The sequence below is a fragment of the Herpailurus yagouaroundi genome, unplaced genomic scaffold (genome assembly GCF_014898765.1).
Source record: "Herpailurus yagouaroundi ecotype Mexico unplaced genomic scaffold, PumYag 28, whole genome shotgun sequence".
NCBI classification, from domain to species: domain Eukaryota; kingdom Metazoa; phylum Chordata; class Mammalia; order Carnivora; family Felidae; genus Herpailurus; species Herpailurus yagouaroundi.
This window is the reverse complement of record NW_024412376.1, coordinates 163,884,321-163,893,582: the sequence shown is the minus strand read 5'-3', so window position 1 is coordinate 163,893,582 and position 9,262 is coordinate 163,884,321. Positions and strand designations below refer to the sequence as shown.

General features: G+C 57.3%; 1 protein-coding gene across 1 annotated transcript in view; it reads left to right on the top strand.

Moving 5' to 3' along the window:
* CUNH4orf50 (chromosome unknown C4orf50 homolog) overlaps positions 1–9,262 on the top strand; it is a 48,322-nt gene continuing 39,060 nt past the window's right edge. Inside the window, 3 exon segments of the mRNA XM_040494858.1 lie at positions 1–1,456; positions 5,897–6,035; positions 9,046–9,246. Coding sequence (XP_040350792.1) covers positions 948–1,456; positions 5,897–6,035; positions 9,046–9,246 — 849 coding nt within the window. The 5' untranslated portion in view covers positions 1–947.

Below are 9,262 nucleotides of genomic sequence, written 5' to 3'. Positions count from 1 at the left end.
CGAACCCTGAGACCATGACCTGAGCCGAAGCCGGACGCTTAACAGACAGAGCCACCCGGGCGCCCCAAGCCGGGCATTTCCAGCTTGCACTTGCCCTTGCACTGCTCTGCATCAGGCTGAGCACACTGGCTGCTCTTCCTCCCAGAGGCCCCAGAGTGCTCCCTCCTCAGGGTAAATCGGACCAGGCCCTCCCTGCCTCTAAACACCCCCGGGACACCCCGCTGCCCACAGAGAGATGCCCGAGTCTTTGTCCTGGCGCTCGAGGCCTGCACTCATACGGCCCCGGCTCACCTTCTGTCCTCTGCCCTCACTTGCCCTCCAAGTGCCCGCGGGGCTGGCCACTCCCTTCGCCTGTCCTGCCGGTGCCGCGGGGCTTTGACCCCAAGGCTGCCTCCGCCCGCTGGAAGCCTGTGCTCAGGTCCGCCGGCGGGGGTCCTCCATTCCTGAGTCAACTGACCCGGGTCCCGAGTGGGCTCCCTCCCACAGGACATGCTTCTTCCCTTCGGGGCCTTGGTGCACTCCTTACCACTCCAGTTTTGGATTTGGACCCGGTCTTGAATCCTGACTCCGGCGCCTCCCATACGTGAGGCCTGGATGAGTTCCTCTACCTTCCGGAGCCTCTGTCTCATCATCCACAAAATGGGCACGGTGATGCCCACCTCCTAGGGTTACCGGGATGGTTGGGCCGGCTAGGGTGACGTGACCCAGAGCGCGGGCGATACCCGGAGCAGCACTGGCCCCCCATCCCCTCTGCCTGGCGGGCTCTAGGTCCCTGATTAACGTCTGCTGTCCTCAGAAAGGAGGCATAGAACTTGATTCACCACTGAGAATTTATATTTCTGACGGTCCTGCCCGGAAATCTCGTTTTATCTCTCTGTGCGCAGCATTAAGCGTTCAATTCCAGGTGACTTTTCCGCAACTTTGTCTTGCTTTGGGTGAGTTCTGGCATGCCAGCTTGTAAAACGAGAGGCGTTCATTCATATTGTATGATGTGTGTGCCAGTGAAACCCAAGGCCTCAGAAATACTCATAAATCATTCACCTGTTCTTGCCCTCCTCAGAGGGTGTTGTCCCACACAATCTGAAGGCACCGCGGCCTCCTGGAAATCTCCAGAAAGTCAGAGTCGCAGATCCACTTCGTGGCCTGAAGTCTTGACCCGTGAACTTTTGCACGCGATGGAGCCCGCAGCCAGAGGGCGGACTGAGAAAAGCTTCAGCTATGTTGTCAGAGCCCCCGGCAGCGATGGGTTTGATGTGATGAACGTTGACGTGAAGATCGACACGTGCTGGGTATTCCAGGACGTAGAGGACGGTGGTGAGGGGCCCGGCTGTCTTCCGGCAGCGGGAAGCCCAGACACGGATGCGGGCGTGCTCAGGAAGCAGCTGGAATCCTCAGAGCAGAAACTGCTGGCAGCTGTGGACAAGCACGTGATGTCGGAGTCCAGGCTCAGAAGCAGGTAAATTCGGCGTTTGCACCTCTTGCTTGTGTACTTAAGGAATCCGAGCCCCGTAACCGTGTTAGATCGGTGTGTCGAATCGTTTCTGTGGCCGGGGGCGCGGCCGGCCTATGCTACGCAGCCTGCCTGCTGCCTCTGCGACCCGCACTGGTCCCCGCTCCCTCCCGTCCTCTGCTCCGCATCTCGGGCTGAGCCCGCAGTCTCCAGGGCTCCCAGCTCAGGCTTCCAAGTGGGTCCGGCCAACGGGAGCCGCCGCGGGGAGCCACCCTCTCCGGGTGACATCTTGGGCCAGCGGTGCCTCAGCCATGCCCGGGGTTCCTCTGCGGTCCTCCCCTGCCTGTGGCCCAGCGTCCCTGCTTCCTCCTCATGTGTCCCTCGGGGGACGCAGGGGCTGCAGTGGCTCCTGCCGGTTGCTTATCTCTCCGTTGTCTGGCGCGTCTGGCCTTTTAGCTCTTCCGTCACCTTCGCAGCAGACTCCCTGCACTTGTCCCTCGCTGCTGACCTCCGGGGGTGGGCTCTGTTCCCCTGATGGAGCCAACGTGGTCTGGAGGTTGGGCATGCGAGCCCGGCTCCTTCTCAAGGCCCGTGCTCTTTCCTGACCAGTTTCTGACACCGAGGCCCGCAGAGTGAGGCGCGGTCCTGCGTGCATATCAGGGGAGACACCTGGAAACGCAGGACAGCAGTGGCTGGGCTCCACTCTGACAGGTTCACCGAGATCCCAGCGGCCAAGTGTGTTGAATTTGTCTGGGACGTCACCATTTGCTTGTCTTTTCCTTCCTTTTAATAAAGGCGAGTTGTTCAATGTGTATTTACACGTGATTTCCTTTTTGTTTCCTCTCTGTAAAGCTTTTTACGTGGAGAAACTCACGTCTCAGAAAGATTGGCTTGGTACTCTATGTGATTGTCCACTCATTCATTCATTCATTCATTCGCTCACCCATGATTCTACCGCCTGCACTCGGCCACCCAAGAGTCATGTGCTAAGTTATAGCAGTTTGCTCAGGCTGCTCTGAGAAAGTACCACAGACTGGGGGGCTTAACGGAGTCTGGGAGTCCAAGTTCAAGGTACAGGCAGGTTTGGTTCCTTCTGAGGACTCTCCCTGTGTCCTCACATGGTCATTCCTCTCGTGTCTGTGTCCTAATCCCCTAGTCTTATGAGGACACCAGTCAGACTGGATCAGGGCCCAGCCATACGACCTCATTTTAACTCAGTTACCTCTGTAAAGACGCTGTCTCCAAACACGGTCACTGTCTGAGGTCCTCAAATTCAACATACGAATTTGAGGGGGACGTAGATCAGCCCATAATATAAGCCCTGGGGGTTGAGACCCAGGGAAGGTAGGGCCCCGGCCCTGGAGAGAGTGTAACCCACGCACGGTGTGGATTCAGATCTTTCTCCAGAAAGATGGGCAGTGAAAGCCAGAAAGTCACTGAGCCTGTGGAAAACGGTGGGAAAACGTGTGCCAAAGGAGATCCCTCCATGCAAGGGAGAGACAAGGAGCCCTGGGGGCACCATGAGCGATGCAGAGGAGGGGGTCTCTGCGGCTGGGGCCTGGGGTGAGGCCATCCTGGAGGAGGCATCCCGGACCTGCCTGTGTGTAATGCAGGACACGTCCTCTGTTCTCCGAAGGTGGGCCGCACCATCCTGCAGGTGCGGGGGACCAGAGGCTGGGGAGGATGAACCACCTTATCCAGGGTCAGTGAGAGCTGCCGCCGGGGGTCGACCGCACCGTGGGTTTCATCTTGCTAGGGTACGGTTAAGGTTGGTCTTTGGACTTCACTTGGAGGACAGAGCTAAAATTAAACAGCATTTATTATAAAAATAATGAAGCGTTGTGAGAAATTTGAGGAAGAAGAGCCCCTCCTATCTTTATTACCACATCAGTGTTGCCTGTTCATTTCCAACCAAACTGCAACAAAAGTAACAGAAGCTAGCCACTGAGTGCTTACTCTGTTCCAGGCACTGTTAAATCGCCTCTATTTAATCCTTACGATGATACCCCAAATGAGGTGATAACGTTATCCTCCATTTATAGACGGGGAAAGGAAGGCGTGGGGTAGTTAAGTGACCTCTCCACAGTCACTCCCATCCAGCCACGTGGTGGTGGGGGGTGGAACTGGGACTTGAGCCCCAGTGGCCCCGCCCAGGGTGGTAATAGCAGCGGGGGGGGGGGGGGGGCGCAATTTCTCGTGGTGCCCCTGGTTTCATAGCCAGCAGTCTGCAGCTCTGCCTAGTGATATTTGCGTAACTGGTCGCAGGGCAAAATGGCACCTCATTGTCTATTTCGTATTCGTGGGCGTGTTTGTTTCCAAGGGCTGCTGAAACAAATTTCTACAAACCTGGTGGCTTAAGGCAACACACAGGGATGGTCTGACAGCTCTGGAGGCTGAAGCCCTACAGCGACAGCCCCCGGGGCCAACGTCAAGGCGTGGGGAGAGCCGTGGGGGAATCTGCTCCCTCCTGGCTTGCAGCATCCACAGCTGCATTCCTTGGCCCCCGGCACCTCCCCCCACCCACAGAGTCAGCAGATCAGCGGCTAGCTTCAGGGGTCACCTGGGAATCTCCCTCCGCTTCCCTGCTGCAAGGACAGACACCTGTGACGGCAGGAAGGGCCCACCCAGATGGTGTCCAGGCCTTTCACGTCATCACAGCTACAGTCTCTTGCATTTCAAGCTGTGTTCACGGGTGCCGGGGATTAGAGCCCGGATATATTGCGGGGCCAATATTCAGCATGCCATGGGGAGATTAGTCATTTTCTACTTCAAGTATGGGGATAATTACCAGAGTTAAATATTGTCTCATTTTTAGTGTTCTGGGTCGATCTCAAAAAATGGAAAGAGAGGCTTTTCTGATCCCTTTCAGATACCACATTTAAAACACATTTTTTAATGTTTTATGTATTTTTGAGAGAGAGAGAGAGGGAGAGGGAGGGAGGGGCAGAAAGATAGAGGGGGACACAGAATCGGAAGCAGGCTCCAGGCTCCGAGCTCTCAGCACAAAGCCGGACACGGGGCTCAAACTCACAAACTGCGAGATCGTGACCTGAGCCGAAGTTGGAGGCTTAACCGACTGAGCCACCCGGGCGCCCCCATATCACTACATTTTGTAAGCAATCGAGTGCTCGGCCTGACTCTGACTGATTAACCTGGGGCCATTCCTGGGGTTCGGTTTGGAAGGAACCTGATTACAATCCATACAAGGGGCGCACCCTCTTCTGTCGCTTACAAGAGCCTTCCCCAGGGCCTCAGGGCAGGAGAGGGGGCGTTTGTCCTTATTAGGAATAATAATGCATCATTTCATTTCTTCACAATAACCCTTCCGAGCCAGGCACAAGTGCCTCTATCTTACAGATGCAGAGACTGTGGGTCACAGTGGGGAACAATCCCAGGTGAGGCCCCATGGCTGGTCAGTGGCCGGGTCAGGGAGCAAAGCGGGGTCCTCCCCCCAGGGGCACAGAGTCTGTCCTAGCAGAGCAGGCCGCCCTGTGTGGCGTGGGCCGAGGAGTGAAGGTTGCACAGGTGTGGGCTGTGAACGCACTTCCCACGTGTTGCCTGGATTTCTGTCACAGAGGGGAGAGTGGCACATTAAGGGGACTTGGAAGCCAGGCACGAACAGGAGATGGGCAGTCTTTGTGGTTCCTGGGGTCCCAGCGGGACCAGCCTGTCCCCTTGGGTTTCTCTCCATTCTCCTGTGCACCTCCTCCAGACGGAGCTGCAGTCGGGGCTCACACCCGGCCTGCGATACAAGTTCCACATTTCCCCAGGATGATAAGAAAAGGCTTCCTGTGGCTGAGCCGTCCCTAATTATTAGGCCGTTTCCACCTTCTCTCTGTTGTAAGTAATACAGGATGAATGATTTCAATTGCAGAAAACTTTCTCTGAATTTCATTCATTTCCTCGGAAGAGATTTGAAAGGTTATAGCTCACGCGGGGGTCAACAGAGCGCAGGGTTAAGAAAGCATGAGTTCAGGAGTCAGACTGGGCTCTAGGATGCTGTGTGACCTCGGGCAAGTTGCCCGGCCTCTCTGATGCTCCCTTTTCTTGAGGGTGAAGTAGGGGTAAGGCTGCTACTTACCCCTACTGCAGGCTGCTAACGTAGGATGGGTTGACACGACACAAAGCTCTTAGGCCACATGGCACAGCTCTTCTTTGTTGGTGTCGACTGAATTTGGGATTACGGGCTCAGGGATGAGAACGCGTTGAAGACTCTCGATGCATGGTGCCGTATTGTTCGACAGATGTCTTGCAAGCGTTCTAGATCATCTTAAATATGTGTGAATGTTTCGCACAGTGTGATATTGTCAGAATATCAAACTGGCCCAATGACCAAAAAAAAAAAATAACCCCATAAAACCCCCACAAAGGTTGGCCCCAGGGTCTGTGAAACTCTCCGGCCACACTTGCACCCTGAGTAAGCATCTTCCCGCTTCAATGCCGCAGAATCCAGGAGCTAGAGCTGTCGGAGAGGCAGCTCCTCCAGAGTGTGGACCAGCTGAACGCCCGCGTGTTGCAGGAAAGGAGCGACGCTGCCCGGGCCCAGGAGAAGCTCCAAGCCCTGCGGGACGAGCTTGCCAGCCAGGTACCCTCTCCTCCCCCTTGTTTCCGCTACTGGTTTCTCCATCCAGCAGGGTGACCCCATGTGCTTGGATCGCAACGGTGCAGGCGGGAGCTGCAGGGCCTGGGGCAGGGTCACGTGGTCTCTCTGGGCCTCAGCGGGCCCCATCTGTAAAGCGGGATCGCCGTCCTGCCCTGCCAGCCTCACAGAGGTCCTGGCTGGGATCTGCGAGGGGGGGGGGGGGGGCCGGGGGGCTGGCGAAAGCACTGGGTGACGTGCAGGGGCCGCGCACGCACCAGGAGCTTTGGCCTCAAGTTCGTTTCTGTGGCCCTTGGAACTGACTTCGGGGAAGCCAGCTCTGGCCTGGGGACAAGCGGGTGATGACTGATGCAGGGTCCCCAGCCTCAGGAGCTGGCACGCAGGTGGGGACGCAGATAGGAAACAGGTAACGCCCAAACCGGGCGCCAGGTGCCAGGAGGAGGCTGCAGGCACGGTGTGGGTGCATGGGGTGGGGGGCGAGAGGAAGCTACAGGAAGCCATCTGACCTGGCCCTTGTGGGAAGGGCACGTGGAGCGTGGGGAACAGCCTGTGCGCAGGCACAGAAGTGCAGAGTGCGTACCGGGGCCGGAGCAGAGGGCGTGGGCACAGGAGAGGGCGCTGGTGAGACAGGAGAGTTCCAGAAGGGCCAGGGTGTGAACCAAGTATTGACTGCAGTGAGGAGCAGGCTTTAGGAAACTTTAGCAGGAGAGGCTCAGGACGGGGTTTGGGGGATATTATTCTAGATGCGTGGGAGACAGAGCTGATGGAGGCAGAGAGACAGGTTGGTGCGTGGGACAAACAGTCGGTGGTTAAGGGGGTGGGCTCCAGAGGCAGGCAGCTGGTGCCAAGCCCTGGCTCTGCCACTCACTGGCTGCGATTTCTGGGCCTCAGTTTCCTCATCTGTGAAATGGGAATGATTATAGGACCAACCCTCTTGGACTGTCGTGTGGGTTAAGAGAGTCGGCACGCGTTAGACACTGACAACAGTCACAGTAAATAACAGCGGCTCCTTTCATGAATATTAATTAGCCTTTCTTGAACTATTCCGGGGGTGATGATGAAGGCTGGAGGGCAGGGCACGTGAGGAAATACTGCAGAGGCAGAAAGGAAGGCCTTCCAGGACAGCCACAGGGGGCTCTCAAAGAGGCTGTTTCCGCTGATTGCCGCTTACGGCCCAGCAGCGTGGTGGGAAACCAGTTCCCAAAACGGGATCGACTAGAAAATAAGAAAGGGCGAGACGTGTGTAAGGAGGACGGCTATTTCGTGAGACTTCTGTTTCAGTGGCACGCGTGTGCGTGGAAAGGGGCAAGCTGTAAAAGTGTGGGGAGCCGTCACAAAAGCGTGCAAAGCCCCGATGTCGGCCTTCACGGAGACAGACGTGGAGCACGGAAAGATAAGGGGTTCAGTTGAGCTGAAATTCGCCTTCGAAATGCCAGGGAGACATACAAGGGGCAGTTTTTGCTTTGCCCTCTGCGTTGAACTTGGGTGCAGAAAGTACAGTGGATTGCCCGTCTCCGCTCCTAGCACGCCGTCACTCACGTGAAAGGTAGTGCATTGTGTGGGTTCCCAGCAGGAAGGATGCCACCTCTTCGTGGAAAATACTTCAATAAATATGCTTGGGGCCGTGCCCGATATACATGTAGGTTTTCCAAGACGAGTCAGCCACAGCCCTGCAGTCACGAGGCGTTCCCAGTGTGACGGGAGACAGAGGACGAGGGTGACAAGCAGGGACAGTGCTGTCAGGGGGCTCGGAGGCACCGCGGGACCAGCAGTTGTGTGGGACGCACGCCTTTTCTACACGCATCTCCTTGTTACCGTCTCCTGTAACCCGTATGCTCCTGGGGAGACCGGTCAGGAACCCCACTTCCAGATGAGGGGCACAAAGTCAGAGTGGTGCAGGTGCTCTGCTCAGGGACCCTCCGAGATCGCCTGCCCCAGCTACCACCCAGCCCAGCCCCCCCTAACCCCGAACCTCTCCCCAGAGATGCCCACACTTCGGAGCAAGTTTTGTAGGGGTGCGTGCACGAGTTCTCTGTGCTCTTTATGCCCAATATGGGCCAAATGGCAGTTTTGTCCTGTTGCGTCAATGTTCCCAGGAAGCATTTGTGTGCAAAACCATCTCATTTCTGTAGTGACCTGTGGTCCTTCTGAAAGCCCATAAAGGCAGACCCGTCTAGGGGATAACGCACCGCCGATTACGGGATAGCTGGGGACAGTTTTCCTCCCGGGGAATCGGATTCCAGGTTTCTCTGCCCCACGTCCCCCAAACCAAGCTGTGGAACAAAGCGTGCCAAGCGGTCCCCAGGTTTCGTCTTCCACACACGCTCAGTTCTGTCTTCCACCGGATCTCCCGGCCGACAGCAGGCACGGGTGGCTGAGAGAGAGCTTCACATAGAAGTAGTTTGACCCCTTGTGATCGATTCATTCTGGAAACTGGGCCAGGACTCCCGGGGGACTCCCGTGACCCAGTGGTTGGGTCACCCCAGTCCAGCTCACAGCTCAAGGGCCCGGAAGGAGGCTAGGTCTAAGAACAGAGAGAGCTGTGTTCTCCAGACCTTTCAGATACACGGAGGTTGGAATCCTGGCTTTGGAGACTGATGATGAAACAAGCCACTTATGAGCATCCCAAGGGGGGAGTAACCGTACCTAGTTCTTGGGGGGTATTCCCAATATGGCTGCTGTGGTTTGTCTCAGCAGCCAGAAGCCAGGGCTGGCTGACCTCTGCAGGGCCAGGCGTGAACCCTCGAGGGGTATGGAAATGGAGAGATGTGGGAGGTCCTGGGTACAAGTGGGGAAACCCAGGCGGGTCCGGGAGGCAGCTCTTTATAAAGTGGTGCCGAGGTATTCGGTACTGGAACCGCCAGTGCGGGCCTCCCTGTGCACACCAGCTGATGCCCACCCGGCCCAGTGCACAGTTTCCTTCCAAGCACCACCGGGGAGCTCACGGTGTGCGGGGCTGACTTCCTGACGCCCTCACTCCACCGCCAACTTGTAGGTTCTGGAGAAGGAGCGCGCGGCCAGGCGGCAGCGGTGGCGGCTGCGGCGGCTGCGGGAGCGGCTGCGGCGCAAGGACGAGGCGCTGGGGCGGCAGGCGGCGGCCCTGGAGCGCTGCCGAGGGACACAGCGGCGCCAGCTGGCCCTGGTGCGCGAGCAGGAGCGCGGCCTGCGGGAGCAGGTGCGGCGGCTGGAGCGGGACGTGCGGCGCCTCTGTC